The 18,570-nt window shown below is 38.8% G+C and overlaps 1 protein-coding gene across 1 annotated transcript in view; it reads right to left on the bottom strand.

The window, feature by feature from the left end:
* Nucleotides 1-9,944: 9,944 nt before the first annotated feature.
* si:ch1073-513e17.1 (sialin) overlaps nt 9,945-18,570 on the bottom strand; it is a gene marked incomplete in the record, with an annotated part of 15,938 nt that continues 7,312 nt past the window's right edge. Inside the window, 7 exon segments of the mRNA XM_042225432.1 lie at nt 9,945-12,353; nt 13,389-13,479; nt 13,671-13,818; nt 14,805-14,937; nt 15,348-15,509; nt 17,274-17,392; nt 17,672-17,846. Coding sequence (XP_042081366.1) covers nt 12,186-12,353; nt 13,389-13,479; nt 13,671-13,818; nt 14,805-14,937; nt 15,348-15,509; nt 17,274-17,392; nt 17,672-17,846 — 996 coding nt within the window.

Raw genomic sequence — 18,570 nt, forward strand, 5'->3', positions numbered from 1 at the left:
CTCAAAGCATCCTAGTTAGGGCATTAGTAAATGATCCAAATTATTTATTGAACCAATTCCTTCCAAAGCAGAAATTTTAGTCTCACTGTGGTGCTAAAGGGAAAAACTGGGATCACCAATATCAGCGGGATCTATTTTTGGGATAACATGAATCAACCTGTTCTCATCACAATGCAATGTATGCTTCCTGTTTGCCCCCGTCACATATCGTTATCCTTTAGCATTAGGGCTCGAGGCTGTGTCAGCCAGTTACAGATAGCAGTTTCATTTTTACAAGGCACTAACAACAACTTGGTTAGCTTTAGGCAATATTGAGGTTTTGCAGTCATGTAATCACTCACCATGTGAGTGATTGCTGAAGGTTGCTGGCAGTTGCAGGGAAATTGATTATGGTACTAAAGCCCTAGTCACACAGGCATAGAGGGAGTCAGAGACCCTCTGGTCATCAGGAAAAACATGTATTCCCTGACCAGCTGCCAAAAACCTCCTTGTGATTGCAGTGATTGGCACTAACAGATTGTCGTAGTCAGCTTTAGTTTCTACGGAAAGTACCATCTCGTCTGTAAACACTTGCTAGCTAATCTCTGAGTGACAGTGAAACCGTGAAACACAAACCGAAAACAGAGATTGCTCATCTTCAAGGTAAAAAGTTCACCTTTTGTGTTGGTTGCAGCGCTGAGGCCCAAGTCAGCATCCTACAGACAAACAAGCAACTACTGCAATTTGCTTGTGACCAAAGCAATCACATGGAGGTTTTTGGTGCTAGCAACCAGTCGGTTACTAGTATTGGGTTATGTACTGGTGTTCACATCATCCAAATATGCTAGCAGCTCTCAAGCAGTGTGTGCATGACATCACACAGGGAGCTTGACGACAACTATACTTTAGCATTGACGCCCCAGGGATGAGAGTGGGCTCTGTGGAAATGTGCCACATTTTATTCTGTTAGGCTATGTCCACACTAGACTGGATACATTTGAAAATACGTTTTCGTCTGAAAACGCTCCGCATCCACACTATCGTTTTCAGTCGTTTCCATAGAGTTGTGCGTCCACATTGAAACGGACGAAAACGCTTACGTTCCAGTACTGGGCATGCGTGAAACGCAAGACGATTCGGTCTGCCTCATTTCTGTCTGCAGTTTATTTACTTTCCAGGTCTTTGCACCGAGTTTTTTTAAATGGACTAACAATGAGGTGGAGTTGCTGTTGCGAGTAACACAAAAGTACAAAGTTGGAAAAGCGAGTGAGAATTAAAGAATTTGAAGAAAATCTAACTGGAGCATGTACAAACTGATATTAATCTTTAATAGGGCTGTCAAAATTGAGAGCAAACAAAACAACTGCTGTTTATTGCCCTCCGCTATCTTAGTTTAATTGGTCTGCATCACATGACTAAAATGCGTCATCGTTTTAGAAAGTCTCCGTTTTCGCTGTCCACAACGCGACGCGAAAGCACCGTTTTCAAATGTTTTTGAGAGCGTTTTCAAAATGCTTCGTTTTCCTTCAGCAAAAGCGCCGTCTCAGTGTGGATGGGAGGCCAAAGCGTAGAGAAAACGATGTGTTTTCAAATGAGAACGTATTAGTGTGGACGTAGCCTTAGGAGCACATATATGGTGTGAGTAATGGTAGCTGATGAGCCCATCTGATGTTTATAGTGTTCAAATCTAAGTTCCTAACACTTGCTACCAAGTGAGATTAAACTCGCAGTAGTTACAGTTTTGCAGCCAAGTCAAACAGTATATACTCAAAACCATAAATTTTAGCTTCACTGTGGCGCTAAATCAAAAGTGAGGGGATCAGCTGTCTCACTGGACTCATTTTCTGGGTACCATGGATATTTGTGCCACATTAATTAGAAGTCCAACTTACTAGCAGTGCGTGGGTGCTCTTCTTCCAGCTCATAAAGATTTAGTCTGTTAATGATAGGATGAGTGAAGAGAGTGAAGTACAACGGCTGTGCTCTTATTTCAGGGACCAGCTAGAATAGGGTGGCAGAGAGGAAGAAGTATGACTCTTTCTGTGTGTGTGTTTGTGTGAGTGAAAAGGAGAATGTGATTCAACAGGCCGACCGACCGGCAGTCAGTCCCTGGCAGCACGTCAGTGATGACTCATCAGGTATGAGCGGTGGTCATGACAACAGCAGATCTGAACATTTCACTACTGACGTGGGAAAACATGTTTGTTAGTGAGGAGGATAGATAGACACATACCAGAATTGCAATAAATATACATTTTAACTACTTATAACCATGTAGTCAAGCATTTAATTTCAAATATAATTTTCCATAGTGCCATTGTACATGTACAATGACATTAAATGGCTATTCTAAACTATAATACATTTTATTTATAAACCCTCTATTGATTAAGCTCCCAATATGACCAAGTGGGTTATTTAAGACTACCTAGCTATAATATTTTACACAGGAAATGGCTCTGCTTGTGTACATCATATCAATACTATTTTTATTTATAAGACATAATATAAAATGTTCTGATGAATTATAAGTTTCAGTAATTTTTAATCCAAAGTATCTGTGTTTTCATTGTTACCTCAAGCATTAAATACAAACCTCAAGTATCTACTCAACACCTGTTAGCCACAGGTCACTGCAAAACATCACAAATTGATTAGAAGTGGGATGTTACAATAAAATAAAACCTGATAATGTTACGCCATACAACCTACAGTATTAGTGTCTCATTTCAAAAAAAGTAGAAGAAGTAGGTCAACAAATGTGATGTTAAATATTTTTACAAATAAACGGCACTAATAGATTTACAGCTGGGGCCGTCTATGACTTTAGGCAGTCATCTGAGGGTTAAAGAGCCAGAATTGACAGATATATGCTCAGCTGCTTTTGTTATCACAGACTCGGTGACTTAACTAAATGTGTGGCCAATTGTGCTGACGTCTGTAGTCACCACCCCCCGCCACCCCCAAACGTCTGAATTTGAGTGGAAAAACCCTGACTGCAATTAGATATGCATGCTTTTCTCTCCTTCTCTTGTGTTATATCCAAATTCAAATGCTTCAAGTAACAAAATCCTCAACATAGGTTTGAAAAGGCTCTGGTGTTCCAAAATTATTTGGACACTCAAATATTACATCTACACAGATTGGTTTTCATAACTTTGGACATTTAACTGCTGATATGACACTAGGATTTTTTTTAATTATTCAAAGAAATCAGTTTGATTTAATATTAGGATACGTCTCAATCAATGTTTTATAAAACGCATTTTTATTTGAGTAATTTTACCTCCCACAGTAAACACAATGTCATTTGAAAAACATCCTGTTCTTATCTTACTTGAAATCACATTTTAAAAATTCATTTTAATGTGAATTATGTTTGTTTATTTCACATTTACCCTCCAATAACTGGTAATATTTACAAAGGAAGTATTCAGTTTCAAAGCGCTTGTGTATCTGGTGTAAGTGTTTACCATTATTGGGATGTTTTAGTTGCAGTCAAAGAAGAGACAAAGGCCACTTATGGTAAAGTTGTGGTGGACAAAAGGATCACCATGAGACTGGCTCCCATATTGAACTAAAAGTAACTATGGAATTTTTAGATTTACCGGATTTATGGCTGCTTTTCATGAAATATGGACCCTTTCAAAACACTAAAAACGTATTAAAAAGCAGTTAAAGGCATTAACATATCTGGTAAAGTCCAGTCTGGGTTTAGAAAAATAACAATATGGGATCAGCTTTATTTATTTGGAGAGAAATGAATGACAATTTTATGAGTGCAGACTTGGGTAACATTATTGTAAAAAATAAATAAATAAAAAGGTCATTTTGTCAGCACATTATCTGTTTTTTTAAATGAAGGTTTTGTAAATGGTAGCTAGTATTTTAAATAAAGTATTAAAACTGAAAGTAGCCTCTGTTCTTCTTATCTACATGCTTAGGTCCAATTAGACTGATTGTTTTCTTAAACCAGTAGCTTGTATATGGTGAGTAAATGACACTTCACAATAAAAAAAATCTAAACTTTGCATTTATGCAGGTTAGACCATTAAACATTTGACTAAAATAGTTAATTGTAATAGTTTAAAATAAATGTCTATAATTTTGCTAACCTATTCTACTTTTCAGAGCCACTTTATAGTAGAGTCAGAGTGTTATATATTTTTATTTTATAGTAGTATATTGTATTTTACTTTGACGTTTGTTTTCTGAACTCAGTTTTACTGTTCTCCTTTATTTTTTGTTTTTCCTTTATCATTGTATTTTATACAGATTCTACTTCATAAATGTGTTATAGCTGATGTTAAGACATTTTTTTTCAACATTTTTTTTTAATATGTCACCATTAGCCAAAGCTTTATAGAGTTAATTTTTTTCCTCTGGATTGTTGTAGAAGATGCTGGATACATAAATAAATATACTTGAACTGAATTGTGAAAATAACTATTCTCACTAACAAGAGTTTCACAGTGAAGTCAGTTTCTGGTATCGCTCACAGTCTGTCTCTGTTCATCTGGGGCGTCACGATATGAGAGAAGAGAGATGGCTGTATATGTTTGTTCAGCAAGATGGCAGCTACATGTTTAAGCTTTGTGATGTATTAATAGTCTTATGGTGGTAGTTTCAGGAGTATCTTTGGGCAGTAATTCAGTATTTAGATTATATTTGCTGACTTATGCATTTATTATAAGAAAGAAACACATCTGGCATGGTGTCAGTATTCAAAAACCAACTATTTGCAAAATAGATCTTAAGAAAAAAGTTGATGAAACCTTAAAAAACCTTACATAGATCGAGCATCACCCCACCAGGAAGAGCAATGAATGTTATTGAAAAAATATCATTTCAACACAATTGGCACCCTTGTATTAATCTAATGTCGTACTGTGCGTTGTAGCCTCCAGAACAAACATGCCCACATACTCTTGGGTATAGAGTGTAGCAAAGATCTCACACAGAAAAGATGCTGATGATGATTTAAAAGTGGGCGGCAGCAGCATCCACTCAGTCCTGGTACATCAGAGTTTTCTTTGTGAGCCAGTTTTTAAGAAACATAACTGGTGTGTCTGAGTGGGTGCAGGGTAAAAAAAAAAAATCACTGCTAACATTCAGAAAATCCCACGTCATTGGCATTCATGTGCATACAGGCAGAGTTTAAGGTAACTCAATCTGAACTGCAATGTCAGCACAGACAGTGTATGCAAATACACCCTGAATGAGCTGCAGGAATGGGGACAGTTAATGCAAATAAAGCACATTTGCAACACATTGCTGGGCCCACATTTGCTTTTGGCTGCTACCCTCCACACACTCATGTTCACGCTTTCAGAGTATTCCCTTTAGGTTTCCTGGCTCTCATCTGCATTTCTTTCACACTCCAAGTGTTAAGAAGAAGACTGCATGCATTTAACAGTCTGCAGGGTAAAATAACGTCTGGCCTTTGCTACTTTGTTTCATTGCAGCCTCATTTCATCTTATTGGAATGCCTCTTTGATATCTCCTGACCCATATGCCACTCTTTGATTTGTAACCCAGTTAAAATATTGTATTAGAAAATACAAACAAACATTATTTCTCTCACTAATAAAATGTGTTTTCCTGATTGCAAATGTAGTATTTTGAATATGTTCAATAAAGCATTCAACACTAATAAAATGTGTGATTTTTATCAATTAATATTAGTATGATCTCATTAGTTCATCTTCATTTAGGTTCAGGTATAAAGGTGAAATGATTCCCGAAATCATTAAATATAACCAGTGTTTCCCAAATAATCAGCATGAAACAATTTCAGTCAGTTAGTTGCAATGCGTCACATCTATATGCATTTCTGACTTCAGGGCTGTGTGAGTGAGCAAACTGAAATGTTTAATGTGAATCTGGATTTTAAAAGAAGGAATAGTTAACACAAAAATACAGACTGATTATATATGAACAGGATAGATGTCATCTCCTGCAGGCGTGTCTTTGTGCTTTATTAATCTACACCAAAGGGGTGAATACCTGCTAACTACATTATACCCAAAAATATCAATTAGGTCACATTAGCTGCAAAATGCTAACTGCTAAGCTAAATTACACCAAGAATAAATACAGGGAGTGCAGAATTATTAGGCAAGTTGTATTTTTGAGGAATAATTTTATTATTGAACAACAACCATGTTCTCAATGAACCCAAAAAACTCATTAATATCAAAGCTGAATGTTTTTGGAAGTAGTTTTTAGTTTGTTTTTAGTTTTAGCTATTTTAGGGGGATATCTGTGTGTGCAGGTGACTATTACTGTGCATAATTATTAGGCAACTTAACAAAAAACAAATATATACCCATTTCAATTATTTATTTTTACCAGTGAAACCAATATAACATCTCCACATTCACAAATATACATTTCTGACATTCAAAAACAAAACAAAAACAAATCAGCGACCAATATAGCCACCTTTCTTTGCAAGGACACTCAAAAGCCTGCCATCCATGGATTCTGTCAGTGTTTTGATCTGTTCACCATCAACATTGCGTGCAGCAGCAACCACAGCCTCCCAGACACTGTTCAGAGAGGTGTACTGTTTTCCCTCCTTGTAAATCTCACATTTGATGATGGACCACAGGTTCTCAATGGGGTTCAGATCAGGTGAACAAGGAGGCCATGTCATTAGTTTTTCTTCTTTTATACCCTTTCTTGCCAGCCACGCTGTGGAGTACTTGGACGCGTGTGATGGAGCATTGTCCTGCATGAAAATCATGTTTTTCTTGAAGGATGCAGACTTCTTCCTGTACCACTGCTTGAAGAAGGTGTCTTCCAGAAACTGGCAGTAGGACTGGGAGTTGAGCTTGACTCCATCCTCAACCCGAAAAGGCCCCACAAGCTCATCTTTGATGATACCAGCCCAAACCAGTACTCCACCTCCACCTTGCTGGCGTCTGAGTCGGACTGGAGCTCTCTGCCCTTTACCAATCCAGCCACGGGCCCATCCATCTGGCCCATCAAGACTCACTCTCATTTCATCAGTCCATAAAACCTTAGAAAAACCAGTCTTGAGATATTTCTTGGCCCAGTCTTGACGTTTCAGCTTGTGTGTCTTGTTCAGTGGTGGTCGTCTTTCAGCCTTTCTTACCTTGGCCATGTCTCTGAGTATTGCACACCTTGTGCTTTTGGGCACTCCAGTGATGTTGCAGCTCTGAAATATGGCCAAACTGGTGGCAAGTGGCATCTTGGCAGCTGCACGCTTGACTTTTCTCAGTTCATGGGCAGTTATTTTGCGCCTTGGTTTTTCCACACGCTTCTTGCGACCCTGTTGACTATTTTGAATGAAACGCTTGATTGTTCGATGATCACGCTTCAGAAGCTTTGCAATTTTGAGACTGCTGCATCCCTCTGCAAGATATCTCACTATTTTTGACTTTTCTGAGCCTGTCAAGTCCTTCTTTTGACCCATTTTGCCAAAGGAAAGGACGTTGCCTAATAATTCTGCACTCCCTGTACATGCAGGTGGATTGGTTTGTTCGATAGTTGTGAAAGAGCGATAAGGTGAATACCGACACACACAAAATAAAACGTTTTAATGAGCCAGTGTAAGCCCAGACAGACGACCTTTTACTAAAAATTGTGTTAGCTTGCAAGCTAGCGCCAGATATTCTTTTGTTCGTAAATCAAGGTCAGTACAACAAACACGATTACACGTAAAAAGCAGTAACCATCCTGTATTAAATACCGAGAAAGAGAAACGTTTTTCTAGAATCAATAACCGTTAAATAGCAAAGGACGGCAAGAGGACGTGTGTACACGAATATGACTCCCGTTACACTAACGACACACCGACTCCACCATTAACATCCGGGTCATTCCCGGTCTGTCTGATGCAAGTTCCAACGGAGCGCTGAAACCAGCGGCACACCCTCTGAAACACACACACACGGAGCTCCAACAGCAGCCCGAAGATACAGAGATAGCATAAAAAAGTGTTTTATTACTGATGAACCAGTAATGTAGAAAACCCTATCTCAGTATCAATAAAATGTCTCAGTAATAAAATACGTCAAAGCCTTCTTAGGTTGTGTAGTTTAAACCAAATTCGCAAAAATTACAAAACCAAGCACATTTCCAGTGTTGTTAGTTTTAACATTTATTTCAGTCAACTAAAAGTTGTTTTTTTTCAAAATTGGTTTTAATTGGTTTGTTTTAGTTAAGAAAAGACTTCTTAACTTGTTTCTTTTCTTTTCTGATAAATGCTAACACCAAAACTCAACTTACTGCATAACATGCAAGGCTGTGATATATCAACCCAACAAAATATATTTTGTTATGTAAATATATAGAGAGCGAAAGCAAAAAGGAAAAAACTGACACAAACCTTAAATGTATTTTCTTGTGCCATCTAGTGGGTGTAGAGACGAACTGGGTGCAGCAAAGCTGACTGTGCAGAGGGCATTTACTGCTTACTGTAAAATCATGTGAATATATAAATATCTCTTTATATATATAAAAAAAATAAAAAAATAAAAAAGTGACTGTAATCTATTTTGTTTGGGGATTTGTACACAGGTCTCTTTCAAAAAAAGAGATTCAGATCTCACTGAAAACACATGTTTACATAATAATACCTGTAGATGTAGCTTTAGAAACAGTTATTACTGATTTTAATTTTTTAAATAGTTTTTATTTTTTAATTTCAAAAAGATTGTTTCTTTACTTTAAGTTTCTTTATCATATAGCCTCTGTCATATTGTAACTTTTAACTGTAAAATAATGCAACACTCAACAATAGATGACCCAAAGCCTCTTAGATGTAGGTGCATTAATATAAAGTAGTTAACCAAAGCGAATAAAACTGAAGATGTCTCATGTATATTTTTATTTAATGAATTGATACCACGTTATTGAAGTTAAAATCTATTTTAATCAAAACAATGATTATTTAAACCCACCCCTACTGTGCAGCATACAGTACCAACATCACATGATATGTTCAGAGGCAGCAGCTAACAAGGGCATGGAGGGCCCCAGACATCCAGAGACCCCCAGAGAATGAGGGCCCAAGGATGACCACCGCACCTCATGGATTCTTGATATGATTCCTTGTGAGGGTGACGTCAATCAGGTTGCCTCCCATTCAGTATAAAACCTCTCAATCTGGTCCCAGTCTTCCTCTTTTTTTTACCTTGCTTAAAGGGAACCACCGGTGAGTTTATCTCTCATTCTTCAAGTGGAGAGGGACCCGTCTGGCCTTATCTTCTTCTTTCTTTGATTTTTAGGTTCACTGTGGTAAACATGGTAAAAAAATTAGCCACCATACTTTCTCTGTATGTATTATTGTAAGGTCTACCTTACAATATAAAGCGCCTTGAGGTGACTGTTGTTGTGATTTGGTGCTTTATAAACAAAATTGAATTGAATGTAGCACCCCTGCCTCCTCATTGTGCTGCCTGTTTTATTGTTGTTATGAACATTGTTTGACCCCACACATCAGTGATCCAAGATCAAAGATGTTTGAAAGCAGTATGGTGAATGAGGTCTTATTGGCCTTGAGCTTCAAATGGAATAAAGAAATTGTGTTAATGTGTTTGAATGAAGCTGTAATTGAAAGTGTAACAGAATTGAATGACGTATCCACTTTATATTCTTTTCGTAACAATCAAACCAGACACGATAAATTTTGACCCCAGAGGACAACAGGTGTGATTATCAAATGATTCAAAAACAGCATCCTCACTAAATTTTGATATATACTACTCTGTGATAATTTAAATAGTCAAAATAATTCAATGTTTCATTTAAATTTCACTCAAAAACATGATATATACGTTTATGGAAATTAGGCCCTAAATTCCAAAATAAAGAGAAAATTTTGTTGTAATGCACTGGACCGAAGTAAGCCTAAAGTTGTAACACAGAACTGATTGACAATTTATACCATATGTTTTACATAACAGTCAAATCAGAGGACAGAAGGAGTATGGGAGGACATTACGAGGGTTACATGCCACTCACTTTAATTTTCAGGTAATCCAAGTAAAAACACAATTATTTTCAAAATAAAAGCACACATTTTCATGACATCACACATTTTTAAAGCACAGAGGAGGTGAATAAATCATCACATCTTTACAATCACAGTGCTCTTTGAAAAACTGCATGATGGTATTTCCTAGATCATATAGAAAAAATAATCACTGTAGTTTATAAAAGGAAGCTTCTTACTGTTGAAGCAAACCCATATGATTACAAACACTGCAAATGCTAGCACCTGAAGGTGCTTTAAGTCTTAAAAACAAGTGAAGAAACTCCAATCTAAAATGTAAGGTTTCACGTGTCTTTGGCACTCTTATCAGAATAAAACATCCTGAGTATTCATGTCATTGAAAAGTGCTTCTGTTGGTCCTAATAAACAGTCTGTAGAAGTGGTCAGAAAACTGCAAACAAAGCAGTCAAAGACGAAGCTGTGCGACAAACTAATAAGAGGATCACTTCATGAAAAATCAGTCAGTGTCTCCCACCTGAGCCCCTCAAAATCAGCTGATTTTTATGTCCAATAACTTTCATATCTTTAATGAAACCATGCAAAATTTTATTATAATACTGTGAGTATTTTTTGAGTTACAGGCTCCCAATGTACACAGGGTGGGTTAAGATTTGGATAATTTTGAGATGGCGAGGAAGCCGCACTGAAGGCAGCTTCACAGCAGCTCGATGTTCCTGTCTGAAGCCGTCTCATCCCAAAGGAAACTGACAGAAACTGAACAGGAAAGGTGAAATAACCAGGATGAGAGTTTGAGGCTGTGGTTCCCTGCTTGAAAACGGAGGATCTTTAACTCTGAGTGGGAGGAGAGAGGAGTCCCCAGGCGAGGTAGGATTTTATCCATGAGTGATGGGACGGTGGAGGGTTAGGTGGGCTGACAGATTGGTGAGATGGACTTTGAACATGACTGTTGTGGTGAAGAAAGAGCTGAGCTGGAGGCAAAGCTTTCAGTTTTACCTTTAAAAACATTCTTCAGGACCCAAACTTGCGCATGTCAAAACAACTACAAAGAGCAAGACGTTGTTTCTCTCTTTTAACACAGAAGAAATCTGAGCTAGAAGATGATGCTGGTATCAAAATGTGGGAAAAAATAAGAACTTTCATGAAATATACTTTGTTTAGATCAGCCTCCCGTAAAACATGGTCATATGGTGCTTGAAAGTATACCCAAAATGCAGATATCTCCATTGAATTATAAGAAAACAGGTCAAACATCCAGTGATCATTCTTGTTCCTCTACATCAAAGATATTAAATTGTTGTTTCCTATTGAGCTATGATATAACCCATGACACTGATCCTGAAAAATGTGGATATATCCTGTATGTAGGTTAAAAAGGCTAAAAAATGCTGGAAAAAAATTAAGTGACTTAAAAAGTAGCCCAAAATTTTAACACATCCCTGTGTACTCTGATGGCCTGTAACCCAGAAAATATTCACAGCATGAAGATTCAAAGCTTCATTAAATTTATAAAAGTTATTTTACTTTAAAGAAAAATCACCTGATGGTGGTTTTTTCCCCCCAGATATGTATATTTTATGTGGAGTGACCCTCCTGTTGTGCAAAATATGCATTTTGTTCCAAACTGTACCTTGTTCAAGGTAAAATTAAAAGAAAAACCAAAATAACTTTAAAAAAAAGTGATATGTTTTGGTCTCACCTGAAGTATCAAACAGGTGCAAAGAAACAAAATCACCCGGAAAATTTTAAACAAAACTCGCATACAAACGATTAAAACTTTATCAACAAGAGTAAACGTGTTTCCTGATTATTAAAAGGCAGCACGTGTTCGAATATGTCATCTGCACCAAAACTAATCTTTTCTTAAAAGTAGTGATAACATTCTAACCCTTGAAATTTCACCTCCCAGCGAATTTAAAGGGTTAAAAATGTGTCTAACAGGAAATTTTAAATGCTCCATAAGCTGTAATATAGTTGCTGGAATTACCGTAAAAATAAGTCTATCAGCTCACCTCGTAAACAAGAAGAGCATATTGTACCTCTGAAGTCATTATTGGTTCATGAAGTGTGAATACTGCATGAAGTCCCTTAATTTATACCTGAATTTACAGATTAAACCTCCAGACACGTTCCTCTAAAATCAGAAAACTGTGTAAAACTAGCTGATCGTATATGTGTCTTTAAAGCCTGAGTAAAGGCTCTGCTGCTGATGCATATTTCTGCTTTAATGTGAGATGGACCTGTTCCTCTTCCTCTCAGCTTCAGCTCGCTCCTCCTCAGTGAGGGCCCATGGTTGGAGCTTGCCGCTGCCAAGTAACGTGTAAATGACGGCACCGCCCGCGTTGATCCCAGCGGCAACCCAGAAGACTTTTGCCCAGCCGGCCAGAGTGCGCTGCCAACCAGAGGAGAGGACGATGAATGTTAAACACTGTGAATCTGACAGTGAATCATTGCTGCTTTCAACTATTTTATGATGCCTTCTGTGTATTTTCCACCTTGAAGAAATAAAAATATGAAGATATGATTTTATTATCATTCCTATTTCTGTTGTTTTCACACGTACGCTGCAGCCATTCACCTGAGAACTCAAACGTCCAGCAACATCAGCCCGACTTTAACCCTCCTAACATCCACCAGAGCACTAAAGCAGGATTATGAGCTTATCTCGATAACTTCATGATTAAACCTGGGCTTTTAGTCACACAGAGGTACATGATTTTTATGCTGTAGACCTGGAGCAGGTTATGTTTGAGACAAAAAGATCAACCAGTCCTTAGAAAACAGCTCTGTGTATTGGTTTTAAACTTCATAACAATTTTATTTTTTTATATTCTATATGACAGATAAAAAGGGCAACTATTTGTAAATTTGGACTTTATATTAATTTGTAAGAAGTCTATGCTTTTGTATTTACTCACTGCTCTCAGAACGTTTATACCACTAGGTGTTAACAGTCTGAGAAAGAGCTGTGATACTGCTCGATATGTTACCTCACAGAGTCTGCATTTTTGCCAGCTTTCCCTGAACTTTATTAATACAGTATTGCACAGAGATTCATATTGTACTTTTAATACTTTGCTGATATGTCTGCATCCGTTTTAGTGATGCAAGTCTGTTTTACATGTTTAACTCCTTCATGTTCTGTAATAAAGTTTTATCCTTATTTGTAAAATTATCACTGTCCATGTTTGTGATTGGTCAGATGCCGCCAACGCCAACCCTTTAATGTGAATGTTTTCATAGCTAGGTTGATAAACCCTGGGTTTAGCGAGATGATAACCACCTTCGTTTATCCTGATTGCCATAGTTAGGATAAATGAATCCAGATAGCATAAATATGTCCTCCGTATAGTGACCTCGCTTTGTAGTTCAGGGCACAGGTCAAAACAGGTCAGGGTGAGATGATGAATTTAGCCTTTATACTCACATCTTCAGTAAAGTATCCCGTTACGATCGGCGCCACGACCCCCGGGATAGTCCCGAAGGTGTTGGTGATTCCCAGCAGGAATCCTGCATACCTGCAGGAGCAGGAAACAAAGTATTTGTTTGTCACAATTTCATTTATCCAAGTCTTCATTAGATCTGTGGACTCTGATTATCAATGTATAGTTCACTTAAATGATTTGCAGCTTTTATGTGTTTCACGTTTTCGGGGTTTAAACTGTTAAGCAGTAAAAACTTAATCAGCTGTTTGGACGACGACACCCACCGAGGAGCGATGTCTATCTGGTTGATGAAGACTCCGGCGGCGCTGAACCCTCCCGTTGTCATTGACAGTGTGAGGAAGGTGACGATGAGGATGTGGTCGCAGCCGGCGTAAACCACAGCCACGAGGAAAACCGAGGGCAGAAACAGACCTGCGGAGAGAAGAGACGGCCGTTGGAACAGGAAAAAAATAAAACAGTACCGGGTCACTTTCTCTCTTTAAGGGAGAATCTGATCTACTCATGTCCAAATTCTGAGTGAAGTGTTGGTTTTACTGGGAGGAAATTCACTTCAGTGCATGGGCCACATTCATCCCAGACCAGTAAAACCACAGCATACACACACGCATTAAAAAACAAGTACATTATAATCACAGTCACCTGGAGTCCTGCAGGCCTCATACTATCGCTTCACAACAACAAATGCAAACTAAACCACACGGGGGCAGCGTTGCTTCATTAAGTCACTCAAACTTTAATCTGCATTTGTTTGTGTTGAACAGCAACTGTTCCTATGTCACATGTAAAAACTGCAGACGAAGCTTTGATGAACACAGTTTTTCATCTCGGGGAGGGACCCAGAGACGAGTCACATAAAATGATCTCTGTAGTAAAATATTTGTCGAAGTGTTGCAAATGAGCCGAGTTTAGTTTGTGCCGTGTTTCTCGTTCTTTCTGGATGTTTGTAATTCCAATGCCTTGGCTTAAAGTGGGATTTTGCTGGCAGAGGAACACTAAGATCCAGCAAACTTATTAGTCTCAAAATAACTCCCAAATCAGCTGACTGCTGCTGCTGCTGACTCTAAGGCTTTCTGCTCTTTGTGAATTCAGCTGCATCCTACATTCTAGGAGGATTTCATGAGTCATCATAGCAGGAATCCAGCATGAAGACAGAAGACAACCTTTTGTGACAGTGTTTTCATATCAAGGTTAAACCAGCAGCGCAGGAATCCTGACTCCTTTCTAACCAGGCGGGGCCAGAAAATTCACACAATTCTTTACAAGTGGATGTAACACTCTCTTAAAAGTCAAGACTTTAACCTGAGAGACTAACTTCCTGCTTTACCTTCTGAGTATGCAAACACCTATATGTATGTAAGCCTGCACACAGATGAAATGAGCACTAAAGCTTTATTTACCTACAAACGTGAAGATTTTGCGAACGACAGTGACGCTGAACACTCGCCGCTCGATGAGGGCGTCCGCCATGACTCCAGACAGCCACGCCATCAACCAGCTGCCCAGGTACGGCAGAGAGGACAGGAAGCCGTTCTGATACAGACACACAGACAGATGTTCAGACTTTCAGATTTCTGACAAAAATACAGAAATATAAACACTGACATCAGGAAAGTGTAGAGCTGATGCTGTAGTTTCAGATTTTGGGACTTTCACTTGATTTCCTCTCTGACATCTCCACATTTTTGGATAAAGCTACACGTTTACTACCCGACACTGTTTCAATTCTTCTATTTTTTACAATTTTTTTTTACAATTAAGAGAAAAAAGAAGCAGAGGTCAAAGATAAAACAAAGTTCCTGTAATCTATCATAACATTAAAACTGAAATTTCACATCATAGTTTTATTACGTTTTACTTGGGTGAGTCTCATGTGTCTCTACTCTGATCTCAAACATCTGAAGCGCTTCGGTAAACATGAAACAAGTGAAGGGAAATCTCACCGACTGCAGGTCGAAGTGCAGGATGACATCCATGTAGGTGGGCAGGGATGTGAGCAGGGTGTAGTAGGCCCAGTTCGAGCACATCTGGGTGACGATGATGGCCCACAGTTGGACAGACAGCGCCATGTGCAGCAAAGGCAAGGACCAGCCATGACCTGTACCCTTAAGCATCGGTTCAGGTTAGAGAAAAATCATAACAATGTACTGAAATAATACAATTTAAGAACTTTGCAGTAGAATCTGACTGATATAGGGTTTTTAAGACCGATACTGATGCAGATATTTGACGATTTAAAAGCCAGTATGTCAGCCAATACTTTTTCATTTCAGACATATGAAACACAAACAGATTTACCCGAAATTTGAGCAGAAGTTTATTTACTTGTTTACGCTCAGGTTGGATCAGCTGGCTGCATTTATGATGTTCCCATTGTTGCAAATGGGTGTCTTCTGGTGGACAAACCATGCAACATCAACACTCATAACATGCCTGAAGAGTGTTTCTGCTTACTTTTTCAATTTTCATTTATCATCTGCCAAAATAACTAATGCTGGGCTCTACTCTGCAGTAATAAAAACATAATCATAGACAGAACACCTGTAGGGTTAAGAAGGATGTTCTGTTTTAAGTTATTATAGGTAAAAAAAAAAAACAACTAGTGACATACTGGTGACAGATAGTGGTCCCCCTCAGCCTCCTAGAAGATAGACTTATGTTATCAATTTCAAAATCCTAGGTGACTTCCTTCTAGAATTATCACACTCAAGACGATTTTCAGAAAACCTGACCTCTGACCTCAAACCTTGAGGTCTACATTCTTAGCAGATACACCCGTGGAGACTTGGGTGTCCACGTCACCTGTCCGTGGACAATGATGACCACACTCCATGAGCCTTTTATGGCTGAGGGGTAAAAAACCAAACCACCCCCTCAAAAACTGTACAAAACAGCATGAAAATATGCAGAAAATGTCTTTGATTTCAATCTTTATTAGTTTAATCTATATTTATTAGTTTGGTCAAACTGAGCTGAGAGGGATTTATTTTTCACCAACACCTGAATGTCTATGTGACGGTTTGTCTGCAGTTGTTTGTACTTTAAAACCAAATCTGAACTTGTTAAGCCCTTAAAACCAAGTTTACCACAATACTTGTCCATCAGTCCGATTCCCCCTCCCCCTCCTCCGAAACCTTTTCAAACAATAAAATCTAAACTGAAACGAAACCTATTGAAGAAGATCAAACTATAATATATTTGGATCGAAAATATATTTGGATATAAAACCAACTGAGACAAAAGGTCAGCTGCGGGGAAGAGAGAGTAAGAAAAGGCAGAGCAGTAAGAGAAATGGAAACAGGAAGTCAGATAAAGGAAGTGATGAGTCACTCTTCACTGCAGGTAGAAAAGAATACACAACACAGGAGCAGGTGAGGGACAATTTTGAACAGCAATGTCATTTGTATATACACTACCACTTTTTTCCACTTAAAAAAAACAAACAAAAAAAACATTTGCAAATGTTTGCAAATCTCTTTTTGGGGTTAAAAAAAAGCTGCTGTTGGTATTTACTAAAGATGCCCAGTTAATCTAACAACTAAAAGGCAGGACTGAGGTCATGTGTTGCCTGTGAATCTGCAGGAGTTTCCTTATACAGGGTCACAGAGCAGTGCTTCTCAAAGCAAGGACCCTATATAGAGCACAAAATAATTAAAAAGCAGATGAGGACCAACAAAACAAACAAAAACAACAGTCACATGGAGTCTGAAACTTTATGTATAAAATAGATTTACACAAATAGCTCCAGATAAATATAAGGAGTATAAAAGATATGAAGGATTTGCTTGGTCAGATTATAACAGGGTCCCCTGACAGAGACACACATGAGGATCAATGTAAATAAATATCTGTTAATGTTTCACTCGTACCTGTGGTCCCACGGTTTTAATGATGTAATCTTGCTCCTCTTTGCTGATTCGGCGATGGTTGCGAGGGTCATCTGACACAAAGATAAACCAAAAGACTGCCCAGAGGCAACCAGCACCGCCTGGAAGAGGAGGTGAATGATTTAAAGAATCAGCAGATTTGGCAGTGAAAGCAAAGAGCTAAACAGTGATTGTCTTCAAGGCCAAGTCAGAGGAAAAGTAATGTTACTGTTGTCATAAACCAAAGAGGAATAAGCTCAAATGATAGGCTGCCATCACTGTACATTAAAACAAGACTTCTGTGTAGCCTCAATAATACACAAATTGCTCTAAACAGTTTTTTGTTGTTCAGATGTAGTAAAAAAATGGCTTGTGGTGGCACCAGTGTGTGTTCCCCTCACCACAGATGTAGAAGACAGTGGGCCAGCCCAGCATCTGGCAGATGTAGCCAGTGAGCGGCAGGGCCACAAAGGCGCCAAAGCTGCCCCCAGATGCCGACATGGCAATCAGGCGAGAGCGCTCCAGAGGAGGAGCCCACCTAGCCCATATCGCCATCATCGCCGGGTACGTCACACCCTAAAGATGCACACAGAGAAAATGTAAAGAAAATAATCTGCCCGCTGTTATAGAAGCTTTTTACGTTGGCAACTACAAGCACCTGGAGTCATTCTTGATGTAGGTGTAAAAAGGTTAAACCAAAAAGTGTACCAATGGTTTTTCTTCTCGTTACATTTTTGGCAGTCATTCAGGGCTGATCACGCTGGCAGAGCGAGGCCTGTATCACCCATAGGAGCAGACGCAGGACTCCTCATACCACAACTTATTAAACCCCTAATTTGGATTTTTATTCTCTGAGATCTTGAGTTTTCCTATTATTTTCTTACCTTTCAAAGATTTTTGTTCAAGTAATAATTTATTTATTTAATCAATCCATCTTAGTATAAATCTGCGCTGCCTGGGGGACTCCAATTCTCTCGCCAGGTCTACCGCTGCACGCCAGATCCCCCCAGGGCGGCTACCTGGACAACGAGTCACTACCCGGGGACGGTAAGTTCCATGGAGATATTGGCGTAGTGCACCTCAGAGCACGGGCCTGCCACCTCACCATCACTAAGCTGTACAAACCCCAATCTCAACGCTGACACCAACGAACATGCACCAAGACAAAAGTCGTACTGGCTGTTTGCACTGCGAGCTCTGGAGGGCTTCGGAGAGGTACGACAGGGGGGAGACCAGACATGTTTTTCTTATTTCTTTGACAGGTTCGTTTAAGCTCTGAACACCCATCTGTGGTAACCGC

The sequence above is a fragment of the Haplochromis burtoni genome, unplaced genomic scaffold (genome assembly GCF_018398535.1).
Source record: "Haplochromis burtoni strain Fernald_Lab_line unplaced genomic scaffold, NCSU_Asbu1 Contig_171, whole genome shotgun sequence".
Taxonomy (NCBI): domain Eukaryota; kingdom Metazoa; phylum Chordata; class Actinopteri; order Cichliformes; family Cichlidae; genus Haplochromis; species Haplochromis burtoni.